Source organism: Rhinatrema bivittatum, chromosome 5, assembly GCF_901001135.1.
Source record: "Rhinatrema bivittatum chromosome 5, aRhiBiv1.1, whole genome shotgun sequence".
NCBI classification, from domain to species: domain Eukaryota; kingdom Metazoa; phylum Chordata; class Amphibia; order Gymnophiona; family Rhinatrematidae; genus Rhinatrema; species Rhinatrema bivittatum.
Genome location: NC_042619.1, coordinates 296329378 through 296351759, shown reverse-complemented (window position 1 = coordinate 296351759; position 22382 = coordinate 296329378). Strand labels below are relative to the sequence as shown.

The following is a 22382-nucleotide window of genomic DNA, read 5'->3' as shown; positions in this document are numbered from 1 at the left end:
GATCTGCATGCCATGTTGCACCCGACTGGAGACCAAGTCAAACCAGCTTATTTTTTGACGACATTGAATCCATGCTTAAACAGTGAACTGCTAAAGCCGTAATATACTTCACTGAGCATCTGACTACTAGACCTTTCATGCAATTATTTTAAGAATAATCTGGTATTCATTTTGTTCATCTATATGCACAGCCCCCTGAGGCAGCCCCGGTGTGGGGCGAAACTCGGCCTGAGTCGGGCACAAACAAAGACTTTTGTCTCCATTCTAATAAAGTTTAACTTGGACATTTTTTTTGGCATCTAACCTACATATTTGCCTAAACGGCATTTTTAGATAGCCTACCCTCCTGCTTTATTGGTCCACAATTGGCAAGAAGACCTGATCCACTACTTCCTTTTCCCCAGGTTTAAGATGTGCCTACCCAGGAAGCCACTCAGTCCATCCCCGCTAGATGTAACACGGATAGTGCCTCAAGATATGCTTCTGTCCATCTCAATAGCAAACTTGTCTCCCATTCCAACCAAGAACTCTTGGTACTCCCCTACCTGTTCACATAGGCTACTTTCCATGGCACTGGCTGCCAGGGCTCTTATCACCCGCCTCTTTAATGTTGGGGGGGGGGGGGGGGAGGCGGCGATTAGTGCATTTCTTATTGCCTTGATCTCCAGCTAGGTTATTGTCCATGAAGCTTCCAAGGTTGACCGGCATCCCTAGGTTGCCTGACTTTTGCCACTGAGCATATCACTACTTGATCCATTCTGGGAGGTCCAGATCCACTTCTTTTGGTAGACTGGCCTCAGACAGCCACCAGTGCAGACTTTTCTTGGCCTTCCTTGGTACTAGTAGAGACCATGTGTGGTCCTACCTTTGAGGTGGCCATCAAAACAGGGGTTTCTTGTGGGCCTTTTCCCATTGTACCATAATCTATGGCATAACCACTGATCCTCAAACCTGTAAGTACAACCTTGAGAGGCACTGCAGGTCTACAGGTCTCTCACTTGTGCCTGCAGCTTGGTGATCCCTCTTGAGCCTCAAACACTTTCCCAAATCTGGTGTCACTTGGCTCCTAAATAAACTATAGACTGAGCTGGTGAAGCTGGCTTTTTTTTTTCTGTTGACTACCCAACCTAAAGCTTGCAGAAGCTGAAGAACTGTTTGTGGCCTTCTGACTCTCCTGTTTCAACTTGGCTCTGATTAGCCAATCATCCAGATGGGGCAAAGTAATAATCCTTCTTTGCACAGGCATGCTGCTATCACTACCATTATCTTGGTAAAAGTTTGGGGGTTAGGGAGGAACTGTAGCCAAGCCAAAAGGCATGGCTCTTAACTGGTAGTGTTTCCCCAATACCATGAACTTCAAACACCTCACATGCTCTTCCTTGATAGAAATATGAAGATATGCTTCAGAAAGGGCCAAGGAGATGAGAAACTCTCCCTCTCTTACCGCTAGCATTACCAACCTTGGGATTTCTATTCAAACGTGAGGCACTTGAAGTGCCCTGTTGACATGCTTTAATTCCAAGACTAGACAAAAGGTGCCCCCCCCCCCCTTCTTAAGGATCACAAAGTAAATGCAGAGTCTTCGTTTTGATCTCTCTCGAGGATTAACACTATAGCATCCAACTGGAGCAATTGCTCTGGAAGGCTGGTTTCTCTGAAATCAGTCTGCAAAGGGACTGAACATAGACCTCTGGAATTGGAGCAATCAATTCAAGGGCATAATCCTGCCGAACAAGCTCCAGGACCCATAAGTCCGTGGTAATGCAGGTTCACTCCTCATAAAACCGTGTCAAATAGTCGCTAATTGGTGAAGGCAAGGAGCGGATCCTCATAGCCTCATTCTGAGCTTCAGGTACCCTAAGCTCCCATTTCCACAAATGCAGAGAGATGATGTCAGTAGCCTAGCTTTCTGTGGGTTGACATCTCCCGGGTCTATACTGCCTGACCGAGTAATGAGCACAAAAGCTGCTCACTACTCCCCTATACACATTCTCTGGCAGTCTGAGGCCTGGACTCCGCCCAGTCCTTCACCAGCTTTTCTAGTTCTACCCTGAACAGCCACCTCTTTGAAAAGTAGCCTATTCAGGCATGCTTTGGAAGCCAAATCTGCCACCAAGTTCCTCAACCATAGCAACCTCCTAGCTGACACCGCCATCGCTGTTTGGCCAATGTCCTGATTAAGTCATACAAGGTATCCGCTAGGAAGGTTACCCCTGATTTCAACTTAGCCACTTCTCTATTCAGGGCATCCTGGGGCTTCTCTGCATCCGAGTGCAGCTCCTGAGCACACGAAATCAATAGTCTAACTCAGTGGTTCCCAACCCTGTCCTGGGGAGCCCCCAGCCATCACATTTTCTCTTATGCATATTCATTGTGGATATCCCTGAAAACCTGACTGGCTGGGGGGGTCCCCAGGACAGGGTTGGGAACCACTGGTTTAGCCACATATTCCCCACAGATTGCCATCTGTAGGGATAAACTGAATCTCAAAGGATCTTTTCAGGGCAGCTTCATTCTTCCTGTCTTCAGGCTGTGTCCCTTCCACCCAGATTATCATTTTTAATGTGACTGCAGCCACCAGTGTATCCACCTTTGGCATATGGCACAGACTGTCTACTTCTGACTGTTGGATTGGGTAAAGTACCGACATGGTTCTCCTGATCCTCAGAGAGGAGTCCAGGGTCTCCCATTCCACTGTAATCATCTCCTGTACTGCTAGGTGAATGCTTTCGGGGGGGGGGGGGGGGGGGGTGTTCTTAATCCCTGCTAAAATTGAGTTTCCACATGTGGCTACTTCCCTTTCCTATTTATATTCAAGCTTCAGGGATTGGATTACTTAGGATATAAATGCCCCAAGTTAAAGCTTCCTAAAAAGTCACACCACTGAATCCTTACTTTCCAGTGCCACCATCTTTGCTTCTTCAGAGCCTTCTCCTGACTCCTATGTCTCCTGGCCTCTCTCTCATTGGTCACTGTGGATAATCTATTTGGCTTCTTCCAGGGTCTCTCTAAACCTAGAGATTACTCCTCTCCAGTCTTTGGGAATGGGGGTTTTAATCAAGTCACTGCAAGATCTTACCTCCCTCTCAAAAACTCTGCAGAAAACCCATCGTCTCTCTCCTGGAGACCTGCTAAGCTACCCCCAGCAAAGACTTCCATGGAGCCCTGAGGTCTGCTGGGGGCTGCAGTACACTGTCTGCCTCCACTCCTTCCTGGGCTAATCATTAACCCTGCCTGGGACACCCCCCATCAGGCCGCCAGCTCCTCCCGTTCAGATACCACAGCCGTTCTTACCTCTTCCTATGGTGCCTGAGCAAATGCTAACTTGTCCAAGCTTTTGTTGTTCCTGCAAAAGGAACCAGTGACTACACTTTGCTGTCAACATCTGCACAATAGACATCTGCCGCTCTCCACTGGCCTTCTGCTGCCTGGGAGGGGTCCCAGGAGAAAACTGAGCCCATTCCATAAGGCCCACTGCAGGAAACTAATGTTTTCTTTAATTTTCTTTTTTTTTTTAAATCCAACTTTATGTTCCCACTACAGGGTACAGGGGCCATCTCAGACCAGGCCCAAATAGAAACTGAATTTTTTTTTATCCCCCCAGGGAAGGCATTTCCTGGCAACCATCCCCCTTTTCTTGGCTGGACTTAGGCTGTCCCAGAAAGATTGACCCACTGGGCCATTGTCCTAGGAGCTTCTTTGTCCCGGGAGCTTAGTAAAAAAATAATCCTTCCTGCTGCAATACTTCTCACCTTCTGCTGGAAGCAGAGAACTACTGACAACCTTTCCTGCTGCACTTGGCTATATAAGAACACCACGTCAGAAAAGAGCTGGAGTTATCTGCCTCTACATGCTGGTGAGTAAGGATAATCCATTCGTCTGGACTGGTTTGGCAGGATGACAAAGAATAATTCTTGAAAACTGGTGTGTAAAGACAAGAGTATTCATAAGTCTAATTTAATTGATTTATATTCTACTTTTCAGACACTTCAACATGGATTAAATTCAAGTACAGTAGGTATTTTGCCTGGCTTACAATCCAAGTTTATACTTAAGGCAATGGAGGGTAAAGAGACTTGCCCAAGGTCACAAGGGGTATCAACAGGGTTTGAACCCTAGCTTCCCTAGTTCATAGACCACTGCTCTAACCACTAGGCTACTCCTAACTAAAGCTGTCTTAAAGGTAATTTCCAAATTCTTTTCTTTTTCAGTACTTGACAACTCTTGGGTCTTGCCATGGCAATCCAATGCTTTACACAGACCGTACCCAGTTATTTTTAATGGTTTCATGTCATCTTGCACTTTCTTCAAACTCCCTTCCCTCACGGTGCTGACTACTGGTTTCATCCGGTATTTAGCCTTCGACAGAAGGGGAGGGGCAGCAGAAATATAGTACCCAAAACAGGACTGCACTCCACGATTATTACTGCTTCTCAGGTAATGGAGATTCTTCAGTAGAAGAATCGTGTCTTCAATATCCTGTGATTTAGGGAATCTAACACCTAGTGGCGGAAGGGAATTTGAGGCCTCTAGTCAGTAGCATCTTGGCCTCCAATAAGGAGGTTTAGGAGGCAGACGATACTAACAGGGCCAAGATCATACACAGTAATGGGAAAGACCAACTCCAAGCTGGTGCAGCCAGCCCCCAGCCCCTCTGATTCCATATGGAAATGACATGAGGCATCCTCCAGGGATTTCCTCTGGCTTCTCCCAAAGTCAATTCTATTAAGACTTTCACTTACTTTTTTCAGTGGGACTTTGAAAGCAATGAAGCGTGTGCCAGTCATTCTCTTTCCAATCGGGAGATAGTCTGTCCACCTAGGAGGCAAAGAATCTATTTTATAACTGCATGCCACAAAAGGCAATTCCTTGTAAAGCATTTTAGGCATTACTTGTTGTGTGGCCATTGCTAGTTTAGTTCATAGGGGCCAAATTTGTTTACAACATATACATATTCAGCAAGGATGGTCATTTATATAGAAAAGACACTTTTACACATTTTAGAAGATACTAGAAATTAACAGTAATCACAGAAAAAGAGTTATTGGCCCTAAAACAAAGTACTCAAACTTATGTGGATTTAAGAAGTTACATGAGATGTGTGAGGCCTATACCAATCAGACAGCAGTGGAGCGACAACTACAACAGTTTGCTTCTCCTTAAAGCAGTCTTTAAGGGGAAACAAATTGTCTTTGGGGCAGATAGAATGGGCGCATCTCATTCTTTGTGCTTACTGGAGAAATTACTTACCTGATAATTTTGTTTTCCTTAGTGTAGAACAGTTGTTCCCAACCCTGTCCTGGGGACCCCACCCCCCAGCCAGTCGGGTTTTCAGGATATCCACAATGTTATGGAAGCAGTGCATGCAAATGTCTCTCATATATATTCATTGTGGATATCCTGAAAACCCGACTGGCTGGGGGGGTGGGGTCCCCAGAACAGGGTTGGGAACCACTGGTGTAGACAGATGGACTCAGGACCAATAGGTTATTCTCCCTTGCCAGCAGATGGAGACGGAATCAGATTTCAAAGTGGACATCACCCTTGCAATGTCCTCAGTCCTCTAGTATTCTCTTCAAAAGCCACTGTGGACCCACTAATGAAAGAACTTGACTAAAAATATGATTAAAAACATAACTGTACTCAACCAATCATAAAACAATGAATCCCAGTAAGAATATAGGTGCCCTGATCTAGGGACTGGATGAAGGCTTACCCGTAATCTCTTGGATTCAATACCCATTCCACAGGTGAATCCTCAGCATTGTTCTTGGGCAGCAGAGGGCAGGATGCTGAGTCCATCTGTCTACATTAATGAAAACAAAATTATCAGGTAAGTAATTTCGCCATTTCCTAGCCAGATGGACTCAGGACCAATGGGATGCACAAAAGCTACTCCTGATCGGGACAGGAGGCTGCCGACAGTCCGGTTAACACCGCCCTTGCAAAGGCTGCGTCCTCTTGGGCCTGTATGTCCATGCGCACCTTCTCCAGGTTCTATCGCAAGGACGACCACATCGCTACTCGGCAGATATCGACGGGAGACAGCAGTCTAACTTCCGCCCATGAAGTGGCCTGAGCTCTAGTGGAATGAGCTTTAACCTGAGAAGGTAATGGCTGTCCTGCCTCAACATAGGCTCCCGTGACCACCTCCTTAATCCAAAACTATGGTAGCCCACAAAGCTGGTTCACCCTGCTTCCTTCCACCGTGAAGGACAAACATGCCATCCATCTTTTGGACCAGTTCTGAAACTTCGAGGTACCGCACCAAAAGTCTGACATTGAAATGACGGCGGAGGTATTTCTCCTCGTCCCTGTGCTCATCTAAAGAATGGCAATGAACGGGACTGATTCAAATGAAACTCCAAGACTACCTTGGCCAAGAAGGACGGAACGGTACAAACTGTAACGTTCCTGGAGTCTTCCAGCGAAACGGTCCCCGGCATGACAATGCCTGCAACTCAGTGATACGACATGCAGAGCATATAGATGCCAGGAACACCATTTTCAAGGTTAAGAAGACGCAAGGAAAGACTGCGCAGCGGCCGAAAGGAAGATTCCACAAGGGAACCAGCCACCATAGGAGTGGTTGGAGGTGCTTCACCCCTTTCAGAAACGGGCCACATCCGGATGAGCCGACAAGGGGGTACCATTCACCTCGCCCCTGAAACAGGAGAGCACCGCTACCTGCATGTTCAAGGATTTAAGGGCCAAACCCTTATTCAAGCCACCCTGCAAAAATTCCAGAATAAGTGGGATTTTGACCGCCCAAGGGGGGGGCACCACATTTCTCGCACCAGACCTCAAATAATCCCCAGACCCACACATATGCCAGGGATGTAGAGACCTTCCAAGCGCAGAGTAAGGTGGCAATTACCGTCATAGAATATCCTCTCTTCATCAGGCGAGCCTTCTCAAGGGTCAAACTGTAAGACAGAATAGAGTCAGATCCTCGTGAAGGACCGGTCTCTGTGGTAGCAGGTCCCTGTGCAGTGGGAGACACGGGGGGGGGGGTGCGGGGGGGTGTCTACCAGGAGCCTCCGCATGTCTGCAAACCATGGACTCCTGGGCCAATCTGGAGCTACTAATAGGACTAATCCCCTATGGTGTCAATTCTGCGAATGACCCTGCCCAGCAGGGGCCACTGAGGGAAGGCGTATAGCAACTCTTCTTCCAGCCAGGTCTGAACGAGAGCGTCGATCCCCAGAGACCACAGATCTCTTCTGCGACTGAAGAATTGGGGACATTGGCCGACAACACTCACTCTCCTGGATCCAGACTCCCTGCTTAGAAAGTCTGCTCTGACATTGTCTTTTCCTGCGATGTGGGATGATCATCTGTGGATGTATTTCCGCCCATTCCATAAGGAGGTCTATTCTCCTGTGACACTTGCTGGCTCTTGGTTCCACCCTGGCAGATGGTGTAGGCTACCATCGTCGCGTTGTCCGACATCATGCGAACCGCTCAACCCTGGAGTCTGTGGCTGAATTGTAGACATGCCAATCTGACTGCGCAGGCTTCCAGGCGGTTGATGTTCCAGAAAGCCTCTTCTTCAGTCCAACATCACTGGGCCGACAGTTCCTGACAAACAAGCAGGGCCATACTCATGCTGTAGACTTTTACACTTAATATCATTCTATTCTTTTTACTTTTTTCTAAAGAGCCATGTTTTCAGTTCCCGTTTGAAACTCTGTTATCAGTCGTAATGGCTCCTGGGAGAGAGTTCCATAACTTGGGGCCCACTATGGAAACATACGGTCTTTTATTTGCACTAAATGTGTGCGCCTTATTGTAGGCAATTGTAGAAGTCCTTTGTCTTGTGATCTTAGGGCTCTTTGTCTTGTGATCTTAGGGCTCTCTGCAACCCTACACACCGCTCTCTGCGGTGTGTAGGGTTGCAGAGTCACTCCTAATAGGCATGGGTTAATATTGTTGATGATACTAAAAATTAGAGTCAGTACTTTATAGTGAATTCTGTATTGTACAGGAAGCCAGTGCAGTGCTATCAGCAAGGGGGTGATGTGGTCAAGTTTCCTTGTTCCTAGTAGTAGTCTGGCTGAGGTGTTTTGTAGATCAGTCCAGGACACCTGGGTTGTGACTCCGCACCAGTAGATGGAGACAGAGCAAAACTTGTCGGAGCGAGTCATATATGACCCTGTGTCAGTCACAACCCCTCAGTCATATGTAATGTCAAAGTAGAAATCCAACCAGATAACCAAAACTAGCTATAAAAATTGCTACTTGAACGGAAATTAATTCCAAAACCCCTTCTGGAACCGGACTCCCCAACCGAGAGAGCCAAACAAACGGACAAATTAACACACAACAATGAGCGGACTCTCCGTTACTTCAGCGCAGCACTGCGGGCGGGATCCTGGACTGATCCTTGGTACTAAAGGAACGAAAATTATCAGGTAAGAAACTAATTGTCCTTTCCCTGTACGTACCAGGATCAGTCCAGGACACCTGGGACGTACCAGAGCCAATTTATCGAGGGTGGGAAGTAGAGAGTCCCGCTCGGAGTACCCTCTCTCCAAAACCCCCGGCATCTGTAGCTCGGACATCCAACTGGTAATGCCTGATAAAGGTATACAATGACTTCCAGGTAGCCGCCCTGCAAATTTCTTGAGGCGACACCTGCGAAGCTTCCGCCCAAGACGCAGCTTGAGATCGAGTCGAGTGAGCCCGAAGACCTACGGGAAGCGGTTTTCCCCGCACCAAGTACGCCGAACCAATGGCCTCCTTGAGCCAACAGGCGATCGTCGTGCGGGACGCTGCGGCCCCTTTCTTTGGGCCAGAGAACAAAACAAACAGATGATCAGTTACCCGAAACGGGTTAGTAACCTCCAGATAGCGAAGGAGGGATCTCCGCACATCCAGCTTCCTCAGTTCCCTCGATTTTGGATCAGAGGACTCCCCGACCGCAAAAGCGGGCAGCTCAACTGACTGATTTAAGTGAAAGAACGACACCACTTTAGGCAGAAAGGAAGGAACCATCCGCAAGGAAACTCCTGAATCGGAAATACGCAAGAACGGTTCCCTACAGGACAAGGCCTGCAATTCCGAAACACGCCATGCCGAGGCAATCGCCACCAGGAATACCGTCTTCAACGTGAGATCCTTAGTAGTTGCGCGCTTCAAGGGCTCAAACGGTGCCGAGCATAAGGCAGAGAGAACCCAATTGAGGTTCCAAGATGGACAGGGGGGACGCAATGGCGGACGAAGATGCTTAGCCCCCCGAAGAAAATGGGAGATATCCGGGTGAAGAGCCAGGGAGGTTCCACGGACCTTACCTCGCAAACAACCAAGCGCCGCCACTTGGACCCGTAGGGAACTGCACGCCAAGCCTTTGGCCAGACCGGCCTGTAGGAACGCCAGAATATCGGATACAGAAGCGGAAGTGGGATCCACCCCTCGCTGTACGCACCATTCCTCAAAGACCACCCAGACACGGACATAAGCCAGGGACGTAGTAGACTGCTTCCTGGACCTCAGCAGCGTGGCTATCACCGCATCTGAGTAACTTTTTCTCTTCAGCCGATTCCTCTCAAAAGCCATGCTGCGAGACAGAAGTGATCCACATCCTCCAAACAGACGGGGCCCTGATGGAGGAGCCCCGCGAACCCCTGGAAACGAAGGGGTGCCGCCACCGATAACTGGATGAGGTCTGCGAACCACGGCCGGCGCGGCCACTCCGGTGCCACCATGATCACGTTGGACGGGTGCAATTCTATGCGCCGCAGAATCTTGCCGATCATCGGCCACGGGGGAAACACGTACAGCAGCACATCCGTCGGCCAGGGAAGCACCAATGCGTCGACGCCTTCTGCTCCCGTTTCTCGACGCCGACTGTAAAATCGTGGGGCCTTCACGATGTGCCACATGGCCATCAGATCTATGTGGGGCATTCCCCACTTCTTGCAAATGAGAAGGAACGCTTCGTCCGCCAGCTCCCACTCCCCGGGATCCAGGCGATGACGGCTGAGAAAATCCGCCTGGACGTTGTCGATTCCAGCAATGTGAGACGCTGAGACGTTGCCGAGATGCTGTTCCGACCAGGCCATCAAGAGCTGCGCCTCCTCTGCCACCAGTGGACTTCTCGTCCCGCCTTGGCGGTTGATGTAGGCCACAGTGGTTGCGTTGTCAGACAACACTCGGACCGCCTTTCCTTGCACCAGTGGTAGGAAGGCTTGCAGTGCCAGACAGACCGCTCTGGTCTCTAGCCGGTTGATAGACCACTGGGCTTGCGACGCTGACCATAGGCCTTGAACCACTTTCCTAGGCAAACTGCTCCCCAACCGGAGAGACTGGCATCCTTGGTCACCACCATCCAATTGGGCAGCAGAAGGGACACTCCACAGGACAGATGACTGGAATCCAGCCACCAGAGTAGGCTGGATCTCGCATGGCCCGCGAGTGGGAGCGGTAGGTGGAATTCCTCCAAAACCGGCTTCCAGCGGGATAGTAAAGATGACTGCAATGGCCGCAGGTGAGCGAACGCCCAGGAAACCAACGCGAGCATTGAGGCCATAGAACCCAGAACCGTCAGATAATCGCAGACCCGCGGGCAGCGGAGAGACAATAAGCGCCTCACTTGAGCTTGCAGATCCGTTCGTGAGATAGGAACACCTTGCCCTGTTTCGTGTCGAATACGGCTCCAAGATATTCCAAGGTCTGTGTGGGTGTCAGATGACTCTTGTTGAAATTGACTACCCAGCCTAGGGACTGCAAAAGCTGTAGGACCCTGGCCACTGCCAGCTGACACTGACCCTCGGACTTCGCCCGAATCAACCAATCGTCCAGGTAAGGATGAACCAGAAGACCTTCCCGGCGCAACTGCGCCGCCACCACTACCATTACTTTCGTGAATGTACGGGGAGCCGTCACGAGACCAAACGGGAGCGCCCCGAAACTGGTAATGCCGCCCCAGGATGCAGAACCTTAGGAATCGCTGGAACGACGGCTGAATGCCTACGTGAAGGTACGCCTCCGTGAGATCTAGGTAGGCCAGAAATTCACCTGGCCGCACCGAGGCGATCACCGAACGAATCGTCTCCATTTTGAAGTGAGAAACGCGAAGGCATCTGTTTACCCCTTTTAGATCCAGGATTGGTCTTGACGTGCCGTCTTTCTTTGGAACGATGAAGTAAATGGAGTAATGGCCCTCGCCGTGCTGGTTGACCGGAACGGGGGAAATAGCTCCCAAGCTTTCCTAGCGCCGGATGGTGCCTAGCATTGCCACCTTCTTCTCGGGGGCCTTGCAGGGCGAGACAAGGAACTTGTCCGCTGGGATGCGAGCAAAATCTAACGCGTAGCCGTGTCTTATCACATTGAGGACCCACTGGTCTGACGTTACGCTGGCCCATCTCTCGAAAAATAACGTTAACCGCGCCCCGACATTTGGAACGCCGTGCTGGGGCTGTGGTGAGGGATGGGCCGACCGCATTTCATTGCAAAGTCTTAGACCCTGTGCCCGACGGGGCTCCTCCTTGTCTCCCGAAATGTTTCCCCCGAAAGGACTGCTGCCACTGAGGGGTTCGGGAGGAAGACGCCCTATAGGAGGGGCCGGCAGACCTTTGAGGACGCAACTTCCTGGGACCACGAAAACGGGACCTGGTCGGAAACGAAGACCGCGCCCTGGATCTGTCCTCGGGCAGCTTAAAAGCCCTGTTCACTCCCAGAGAAATCATTAAATCATCCAACTCCTTGCCAAAGGACAACTTCCCCTTGAAGGGCAGCGCCCCGAGGTGAGCCTTAGAAGAGCCATCCGCCGCCCAGTTGCGCAGCCACAGGAGGTGGCGCGCCGAGACAGCCGCCACCATGGACCTAGCTGACGTCCGCAGCAGATCGTGTAGAGCATCTGCCCCATACGCTATTGCCGCCTCCAATCTATCTGCCTGTGATGCCTCTTCTGCTGACAGACCCGCATTCGCTTGAAGAACCTGGGCCCAGCGCAGGCTAGCTCGCATAGCGAAGTTCGTGCAGATGGCAGCCCGCACTCCCAGGGCGGACACTCAAAGATCTTCTTAAGTTGCACTTCCAACTTCCTGTCCTGAATGTCCCTGAGAGCTGTCGCTCCCGTAACCGGAATGGTAGACCTCTTCGTCACCACGGAAACCGCTGAATCCACCTTCGGGAGTTTGAGAAGTTCCAGCGCATCCTCCGGTAGCGGGTAAAGTTTATCCATGGCCTTGCTGACCTTCAATCCTAACTCCGGAGTATCCCATTCCCGGAACAAGATATCCGAAGGAAAATGAAACGGAAAAGCAACTGCCGGCCCCATGAGACCTAACAGGACTGGATCCATGTTGGCCTCTTGTCGGACCACCACAGGCGGGGCCTCTATTCCCAGCTCCTGAAGAATGGCCGGAATTAGTGGGGGCAGTTCCTCCCTATGGAATAGCCGGACCACCTTGGGGTCGTCTCCTTCCACGGCCTGCGCCCCTTTGCCCGCGCCGGGCTGGGCAGAACCGTCCGCCGCCGCCTCCTCGGCCCCCTTCAGGGGCTCCTCAGGGGAATCTGTGTCCGCCACGGAGGAAGATTCTGTATCAGACTCCTGCGGGACGCCACGTGGAGGCCACTTTCCTCGCAAAGGCCCCTGGGAGACCTCCGCAGCCACCGTAGGTTTTCTCCTCCTTTTCCTCGGGGGGGGGGCCTTGCGGGTTCCCCCCACAGAGATTGCTCCTCGGCTGCGCTTGCTGCGCTTGTACTTAAGCATTTTGCGCAGCAAAAGCGCAAAGTCCGCCGAAAAAGATCCGGAATCCGAAGAATTTTCCCCGGAATCCCCAGGGGACCCAAGACCCTCCGAGGGGAAACCCCTCCGCAGAGACCCGCTGAGGGGAAAGCGCGGGAGGCAAGGCTGTATCCCCCGCCATTTCGCTGCCGGTGGCCAAAATGGCCGCCACTCCTGCGCTGAGCGGGAAAAGCTCTTGGGGCCTCTCTGCTGAGCCCCCCCCCCGGCGATCGAGCGGTCCTGGGCCGAGTTCCCCGAGGTGCCCCGGACGACCCCTCTCCGCCCGGGATGCAGGCCGCACAGAGGCCCTCCCGGGAAAGGCGCGCGTGCGCCGAGCCGCAGGCCCGACAGGACCACCCACGTGGCATGCCGGCGATCACAGCGAAAATGAGGAGCGACGCGACCAAAATAAATAAAAAACAACAAAAGTAAGCCCCGCGACTTCCCTCCTGCCGGCGGCGCCCCCCCCCGAGCAAAACGGAGCGGCGACGCGAAGCAACAGAGAGCCGGCAAACAACAAAAATAAGAAACTTTTTTTTTTTTTTTTTTTTACAAACGCTTGTCACAGACCACGGTCCTGGAGCCTTATTCCAGCAGGGGTGAGTGAACCGGGCTCCCCGGTGTCACCCCTGACGCTGCTACTAGAAAAGCCGGGTCCTCGACCCTAGCAGCGGCCTCGACCAGGGGGGGATGGTCCCCTCAGAACCTCACAACCCCCCTGGGAGGCAGGGCAGACGGGACTTCACTTACCAATCAAAAACAAAAACCCCAATTTGACAGCCACCTTAAACTAGGCTTGCCTACAATACTAAAAACTAGCAAAAAAAACCCAACCCTGACTGACTACCAGAATCAGGGCAGGCAGGAGCTGTGACCGCACCTGCACCATCTACTGGAGACAGAGTAAGACTGAGGGGCTGTGACTGACACAGGGTCATATATGACTCGCTCCGACAAGTTTTGCTCTGTCTCCATCTACTGGTGCGGAGTCACAACCCAGGTGTCCTGGACTGATCCTGGTACGTACAGGGAACCATGATATGATAACAGACTTTCAGATACTTGAAAGGCTTTAATGATCCAAAGATAACAACAAACCTTTTCCGTTGGAAAAAAATCAGCAGAACCAGAGGTCACGATTTAAAACTCCATGGAGGAAGACTCAAAACCAATGTCAGAAAGTATTTCTTCACGGAGAGGGTGGTGGATGCCTGGAATGCCCTTCCGGAGGAAGTGAAGGCCAGAACTATGAAGGACTTCAAAGGGGTGTGGGATAAACACTGTGGATCCATAAAGTCTAGAGGATGTGAATGAAGAATGGGGGGCTTGCGGGAATGACGGCTACTACCTGGAGATAATACTCTTATTCAATAAACATACACACGGTTAATGAGACTTCAACATTGCTCTAAGCTTCAACGGCAAGTGGTAATGTGGAAAAAAGGATTTGCATTCACAAAAAAGCGGGGAGTAGCTTGCTTGTTATGGCGGTTACTACCCCAAACCAAATAAGCCTGATACTTCACTTTCAATGCATATCCAGCATAGCTCTCTGCTTCAACGGCAGGGGAGAAAAACTGACACTTCACACATATCCAGCACAGAAAAGTGGATCTATATACAGACAACAACCAACAAAGGCTGAATTACATAGTCTGAGTAAACAAATAAGCAGGGGTGTTGCTTGCTCATTGCGGTGGTTACTACCTCTAACTAATTAAGCTAGATATTTCACTTTGATACAGTTCCAACACTGCTCTCTACATTAATGGCGGGGTGGAAGGGAAATAGAACCAAAAGGTTACTAAGGGCCAAGAGTAACAGATAAGCATGAGAGAGAAAAAAAAAGCACGAAAGCTTGCTGGGCAGACTGGATGGGCCATTTGGTCTTCTGCCGTCATTTCTATGTTTCATAACAGTTCCATCTATTCTAATTTTTCTCAGCTGGTGGCATAGCAGGGTTAAGTCAATTAGTACCAGGATATAGGATTCATCATTATCAAACCCCTGAAGTATAGGGTCAGTTAGTGAAATGAGAAGGGTTTCTGTAGAGCGATCTTTTCTGAAACGAATTGGTTTGGGTATAGAATTCAGCCGATTTCTACAATTTCATAATGTATATTAAAAGATCAGAGAGAAAGTGTCTGCGGATATGGCTGGAGCAGGTGGGACTAGCGGGGTGGCTAAATTGGTTATTAGGCTACAGATGGCATGAAGTATTCGTTTCCTACAGTCGCAAGCGTAAACTCGAACCAGCGCAACATACTTTATCTAGAAATCAGAAAAAAAAGAAAATTTTAAAGAAAAACTAGAGATGGGACAACCTTCCCAAACAATATCCAGAGCAAGTAGGACACCAGTTTAAGTAGGGCTGCCATAATGTGCCAGCAAGAAACACTTATTTGGGGGAAAGAAAGAAAAGAAATACATAGATTTATCAGTAGCCTTTCCCCGGCCCCTGACCTGTCGGGCAGTCGGTCTTTGCTCTTTCCCATGCTCTGGCCGCGCTGGTCGCAACGCCAATGTGACATACAGCTATCTCGGCACACGGCTCTCTTCGCCAGGGAGCCCAACCAGGCCAGCGTCCGCAGCCGAAAAGCCGCCAGTACGGACCTCTGCCGGCGCTGCTCCCCCGGCCGCTTCCTGAACCGGCACTCCACGCTTCCTCCCACGCCAGCATGGGCAGCGTCAGCACGTACGTAACACCCCCAGTTTCCAACCGCACTACTCGGTGAAAGACGGAACCTCTACCGCTCAGCCCATGCCCTTCCGCTGTAGCGCCCTCTGGCGGCCCCTGAGCGCCAGATCTGGCTGCAGTGGCGGACTTCCTTATCCGCAGACGCCACTGCGGTCAGATCTGGTTTTCGGAAGGAGCATTTTTTGGCCCATTGGGCCATTCCAGTGTTGTTTTTTTTTAATCGACATTATATCATTCGTAGTCCCTGCGCCGTTTTAAAAGCATTAATCCTGAAGTCCGCACGGCTTGTAGTCTCTGCTTTTGGTTTTTGCCATCAGTCACTGGCTGGGCTGGATTTAAGATTATGCTGCAGTAGGCGGAATTCTGGGGATGGGAGGTTTCATCCCTGGAAATGAAAGAGCCATGCAGCAGTCCCAGTGTTTGGGTGCCTTCAGAATTTGACGCTCCAAGCTTTTGCCTATTCCTAAACCCTTTCCTGAGTACAGGTACCAGAATGTAGCAGGAGGGTAGGGTTGCAAACCAGGTTTGCGCTGAAATCTTCCTCCAAAAACTGGAAACCGTACTTTTTTCATAATGTCCCTGCTAAACATCCATCTCCCATTCCCCCCACATGACAACTCCAATACAGTTAAACCTAGCTTTTTCGCTTTTACCAGATCCTCCACAGCAGCCTTCGAGTTTTGGTACTTGGTCTTCTCTCCTCCATCCCCGCCTCCCCCCCCCCCCCCCCCCCCAAAAAAAAAATCAACTCATATACACCTACTAAAAATAATCAGAAAGTGGATGTATTTGACTTCTGAAATCTATTCATTTTTTTCTATAAAACTGGTGATTTTTTTTTTTTTTAATTTCTCCTTACGGTCAACCCTGGTCATTATCCCATGTCACATCCCATGTCACATGCCCAACGAGCCGTAACCATATCTATACTCTATTCATGGTGCTGCTGTTTATCAGAATGCCATGAAGTTATCACACATGTATATAAAGCCTTAATGTGGTGCAAACAAGCTGTCAACTTGGATATTTTTTGAAAAACAAGATTGGAAATGTGTACACAAAATTTCCAAACACGTTCTTTAGAGAGAGTGAATGTGTGCATTTTCGTTTCAAGTTCTGCATGTGTGTCTGCTCAATTCCCATTCCTTTCTCCTCCTTCCCACCCCAATCAGTCCTTCCTCTGTTCCTTCATCCCAGTCTCTTGTCCTTAGTCTCCACAACTCCATTTAATCCTACATTCTTTCTCTTCTTTGCTTGAAACCCCATTTTAGCAAATCCCCAAACCAAGCCTCATTCAATCCCCCTCAATAGACCCTCCAGCAACCCCTCTCTGCCTCAGTCATCCCTTCCCCCCCACAGTCTCAGTCCTCTCCCCCACCCTCAGTTTCCCCTGTCAGCAGCACCCTCCTCTCAGCAGAATGGGTGGACAGTGCTCACTGCATGTTTTTGCCGCCAGCTCTGAATATCTGCCGAAAGCTGGGAATTCACAAGGGGCTAGTGTAATAAGATGCGCTCAGCTGATTGCACAATTCTAATCACTGCTGTGCCCACATTTTTTGGGGCCGATGCAATATCGAGCATTGAACTCAGTGCGCACTAAATGTGCGGCTGGACGCACGTCTTGGAGGCGCTAGACATACGCCATCGCAATATTGGGATTTGCATGTCCAAAATGTGCAAATGCCATGTTGATGAGGCTATTAGATTGTAATCAGATGTAAAAAAAAAAAAATGTGCGCCCGACGCGCAAATTTTAACCCTCAAGAATTAATGAATTTTGAGGCACCCCAAGCTATCCTCAGAAAAGGAAAAAATACAGCTTTTCTGTGGTTCCTCCTACATAATATCCTTTCGATACTAAGCAGGAGGAACCACAGAAAGCTGAAAAATGAAAAAAAAAAAAATCATGACGGCTGTCAAGTTAGGAAAAGGGAAGCTCAATTTACGAGTATCCATTTCCCTAACCTACACACAGCCACTTCTGGGCACTCGATGCCATGGATGCTCTAGGAACGCGCAATTTATCCACTGCGCGTCCCTTTTAGCACGCCAGCTCATTTGAGTATTACATCAAGCGCCCAAGAAAGGGGATGTACGTGCATTCCCAAAATGTGCGTCCAGGTTAGGGGCACGCGATTCAATGTTTAAACAATGTGGCGCACTGCCAAGGTGGCGCTAGGGACAAATGGGCACCCCTAGTGCCTCCTTGGCAGCGGGTCCCCAGGAGAGGTGGCTGTCAGCTGGTTAGGAAAATGGATGCTCATTAATTGAGCGTCCGTTTCCCTAACCTGACCGCTGGAACTTATTTTTTTTAACCTTTTGGTTCCTCTGACTTAATATTGCCACGATATTAAGTTGGAGGATTTACAGAAAAGCAGTATTTTCTGCTTTTCTGTACATTTTTGGGGCTGCTCAGAAATTAACACCTGCTCTGTCATTTGCATGTGATGAGTTCTATTAGTTTCGCCGGGGGGGGGTTGGACGCGCATTTTGGATGCGCTAATCCCCTTATAGCATAATGGGTTGTTGACGCGCGTCCAACCATGGGTTAAACAGTGCTCTCAGTTGAGCACACTGTTTTGCAGTCAGCCCCAAAGTATGTAAACTTTATTCCAAATATAGCAAGGAGTTTTGCTTATAAAAAAGGGTGGGAGGGCAAAATTGTAAGCTAATAAAGGCATTAGGGTATTAACTCCCTCCCCTCCCCCATGCAGAGCGGTGCATAAACTGAGAGCATTTTTTTAGCACTGTAAACTTAACTGGAAAGCTGAGGTGGAGTAAAGTTTCTACAGCTATTGTCAGTCTATGGGAGGAAGCTGGAGTTCCGGTGCCAGGACCTGTAATTGGGATTTATGCGCAAAAATGGTATGCTAATGCGTCGAGAGTTAAAAAAGCACAAAAATCTGCACACATTTTAACCTGGGGGAGGGTGAAAGACCACCTGAGTCCCTCAGGCCTGTACGACAGGAGCTAGGCCAATTCCTGGCTGCCGGCAGAGCCCCCTTCCTGGGAAGGGAGCAAGATCTAGCATCCCGCAGCATTGCAGGAAAAGAAAGCACAATAAGGGAAGAGAAATAAAACACCGACCCCTCCCTGTTTTCTGCACATAAAATATGATTTATGTGCACAAAAACATGTTTTCATTGCAGAAAACATGTTTTTGTTTATATAAATATTATTTTGCTTATTCCATTGGCAGCTAAATTATTTTTTTACCATGTAGGTTAAAAAAAACTGTGGGTTTAAGCCCGGTTTTACTGCACACAGTCCTAGTGCTGGCTCCAGCAGGAGAAATCCCTGTGGCCTAGATTAATCATTTTACTATAAATTTCGCATGAATAATGCTCGCAATAAAAAAGGATCATGGGAGGGAGGGAGAGAGAGAGAAAGGAGGGTCATCTAGTAATTCGAGATGAGGGTTTGGTGGTGGTCTAGGGTTTGGGGGGGGGGGCAGTTTTACAAGCTAGGGCGAGAGAACATTGTAGAGATCTCATCTTTGTGTATCTTTCCTCATTCCAAATCACATCAAATCTTCACTGACGTGTACTGTACTGTTCGTCCATCTGACTGGCCCCCCAAACCCTAGACCACCACCCAAACCTCACCTCGAGTTAGCTTCTCTTGCACAACTGCCATTGTGCCTAACAAATGATGCCTCAGCATGGTACCTATAGCAGGAATGGCAGCTTCTCATGGTACCTATAGCAGGAATGGCAGCTTCTCATGGTACCTATAGCAGCAACGGCAGCTTCTCTTGGGCGCCCTCTGCTGTCGGGGGCTATGCGTCTTTCTAACCAGGGAAAATTGTGACGCTGCCAAGAAAGGCAAGAAGACTGAGAGCTTTCCGATTTCTGTCTGGAATTTTTTTTCTCAGCGCAGGTACATCACTTTCCTGTTACATGCCTAGCTTTTCATTAATGGGAAAGTTGCATGCAAAAATAGAAAAAGAAGCACTACCAGACAATGTGGTCAGACGCAGGAAGGATAATTTTTAGCAAACTGCACTGGGCTAACGTCTCCAGATTCTCTAACCTGGATTTTCAAAGCAGACATTTATTTTATTTATTTATTTGTTTATAAACTTTTCTATACCGGCATCCGTGAGTACATCGTATCGGTTTACAGAGAACTCAAAGAGATACATGGAACAGGGCGGGGGAAACAGGGGAGCAACCAGAAGAACAAAAAAAGGGGGGAGGGTGTACAAGGGAATCTTAAATAAGATAACAGTAGCTAAATTATAGTAAATGGGAGAGTAACTAATATACACAGGAAGAGAACAGAATAACTAATGAAAAAAAAACCTAAAATACGAGGATTATTATACATTATACAAGACATTACAGACATGTCTGTAAATTGGCTTTGAAACTTCCCAGGTTGCATCAACATTTTCAGTAGAAATGTAATGTCCTCCTCCCATTTTTAGGTCATCTGTAGCACCACTGTAACAAAGTAGGTGGAAAACCAAATCACCAAAATAATGGATAGCAGCAGCACTGTTTTTGTACCCCTGTCGACGTAATGCTGACGTCACCGGAGTCCGGTCTTATCATGAGGCGCGTCTTTGTAAAGCCTCTGCTTAACTTCTCTCTGCTGTTCATGTAAGCCTTGCTCTTGCTGCTCTTTGAGGTAGGTTTTGTTTGTGTATATGCTTTGATATATTGCTCTCTCATTAAGAACTAGCTGTATTGCCATGCTGTGTCCAAACCAATGAATTGTCTTTCTGTTTACAGACTTGGGGGCCGATGCAATACAGTGCACTCACACGAGCGCACTGTATAACTCGTAGTCGGACGCAGGTTAAGTAGGCAGGTTAAATGAGGCTATCACTCATTCACTCCGCATTCAAAAAAATAGTATCTGAGACGCATTCAAAAAAATATCTGAGATGCACATTTATCGCTCAGATATTAACGCCTGCCTGGAGCAGGCGTTAATAGCTGAGCGCAGTAAAAGAAGTACAGAAAAGCAGAAAAAACTGTATTTCTATACTTCTTCAGTAAAAAAAAAACAAAAAAAACCTCGGCAGACTGCCGATTTATGAAGACCGACGCCGGTAAACTCGGCATCTGTTTTCATAATCGGACGTCTACCAATTTTCATTACTGTCCATTTTCATTACTGGCAGACGGCCGGTTATGAAAACCGATGCCGAGTTTACCGGCGTCGGTCTTCATAACTGGCAATCACCGCGGGGTCGCGTTAGCAAGGAGGCGTTAAGGTCGCACAAGCGACCCTAGCACCTCCTTGCTAGCGCGACCCCCTAATTTGCCTATTACATGGCGCCCCCTTGCGGGCGCCATGCGTATGTTAAGAAAGCGGGTGCTGAAAAGTCAGCGCCCGCTTTCCGTGAAAATTATTGCGTCGGCCCCTTGGTCCCTTCTGTTGCAGTTTACGAAACACGATCCATGTCAGAGGACCGTGAACACCAGTTGTCAGTTTTTGAACTGTTTTTCTGATGAAGCTATTAAAAGCAGATGTTTAAGCAGCCTATAAAGATTGTGGATTTGAATTTATTGCCAAGTCATTGCTGCTGCTATCTGTAGCACCATGACAGCGTATTGAATTCTTTATGAAGCCCTATCTTTCTGCTGATATACGAGTTTTGTATTTTTATGTTGTAGGTTAATATTTTTTCTGTGTATTTTTATGTATCCCGCTTTGAATTTTGGAGGGTGTGGCAAACAAATAAAAATAATAGCTAAATAGGTGCAAGAAGTTACATCTGCTTCCGAGCTGTGACCTCCTGTGTGTACATTTCCAGGCACTTTCAAAAATCAAAAGTATGCACCTAAATGATGTTATAATCCAGTATGGTTGTGGACCCTGGATTGTAGTGAGAGCTGACTCCACCCACAGGGAGGAGCCCTGTGGGGTCTCACTACGATAGGCGTGGGGTCAACTGAGATTCTCCAGGCAGCTAGAACGTAACAAGGCCCCCGAGGAGCGGGTACCTAAGGTGTTCTAAGTCCAGGAGTTCAGGAACCAATTCAGAGTAGTGAAGCGAAGCGTCTCCAAAGGATTGGAATAAGCAGGAAGGAAGTCCTTGCTAACTCATAGGAAGCATAGGCTGGATGGTATAAATACACGTGGTGGGTGATGTCATGTGGAGGGAACACCCCCGATGTTCCCGCCATGAAGTGAATAAGAGAGGGCCTGGCGCACGCGCGCTTGCCCTAGGTAATCCCTGATTCAAGATGGCGGATGGGCTTGCCCACGCCGTCCCGGGGACGCCGGGGAAGGTGGCGTTTACAGGCTGAGGCTGCCATGGCCTTGAGAATCGCTGGTGCAGGGAAAAGAGAGGTGAGCAGCAAAGGTCGCAGCCGTCTGCGACCGACGGGCGCAACAAATGATTTTCTGCCCCAAAGCCATCTCCTGGAACACCTGCTGCAAGTGTGGGGAAAAGTATGCAAGTAATTGAATTATATGCAACCACCTGGACTATCTTCAAAGGTCAATTTATGCCCATAAATGTTTTTTGAAAATGATCTCCATAAGTATACATGCTGTAAAGGGGGCCGTGATCATTGTAGACAAGCAAGACTATAAACAAGAATTGAAATGCTGCAAATGAGAAAGAGGACCAAGCCATAAGATCAGTATCTCATCTCAGTCACAAATGCAAAAAAACAGGTAGACCCTCACCAAATACAGGATAAGTGATCACAGACTAGAAATAGAAAGATGCAGCCAAAAACTGAACTGGAAACCGGAAGAAGCCAGCCTCAGTGCGACACGAGAAATAGAAAGAGAAATGCATTTCCTTCCTACTGTGGGTGTGCAACATACAAAGATAGATATCAGAAAAGCACATTGCCAAAGCTGACAGCGAAAATCCAAGAAGTCCCACAAAAGAATGAGCAGGAAAAACTGGTTAATCCTGGGGGAAAGAGGAGAAGCAGCAGCTATAGCAGCAAAGTATGTGGTATTGACCAGGGACAATAAAAA

The 22382-nt window shown here is 48.8% G+C and overlaps 1 protein-coding gene across 1 annotated transcript in view; it reads right to left on the bottom strand.

The window, feature by feature from the left end:
• DUSP11 (dual specificity phosphatase 11) overlaps positions 1–15456 on the bottom strand; it is a 44087-nt gene extending 28631 nt beyond the window's left edge. The window contains exons 1-2 of the mRNA XM_029604143.1: positions 15197–15456; positions 4743–4818 (exon numbers count right to left, since the gene is read on the bottom strand). Coding sequence (XP_029460003.1) covers positions 4743–4818; positions 15197–15264 — 144 coding nt within the window. The 5' untranslated portion in view covers positions 15265–15456. The remainder of the gene's footprint in view (positions 1–4742; positions 4819–15196) is intronic.
• Between the last annotated feature and the right edge of the window lie 6926 nt (positions 15457–22382).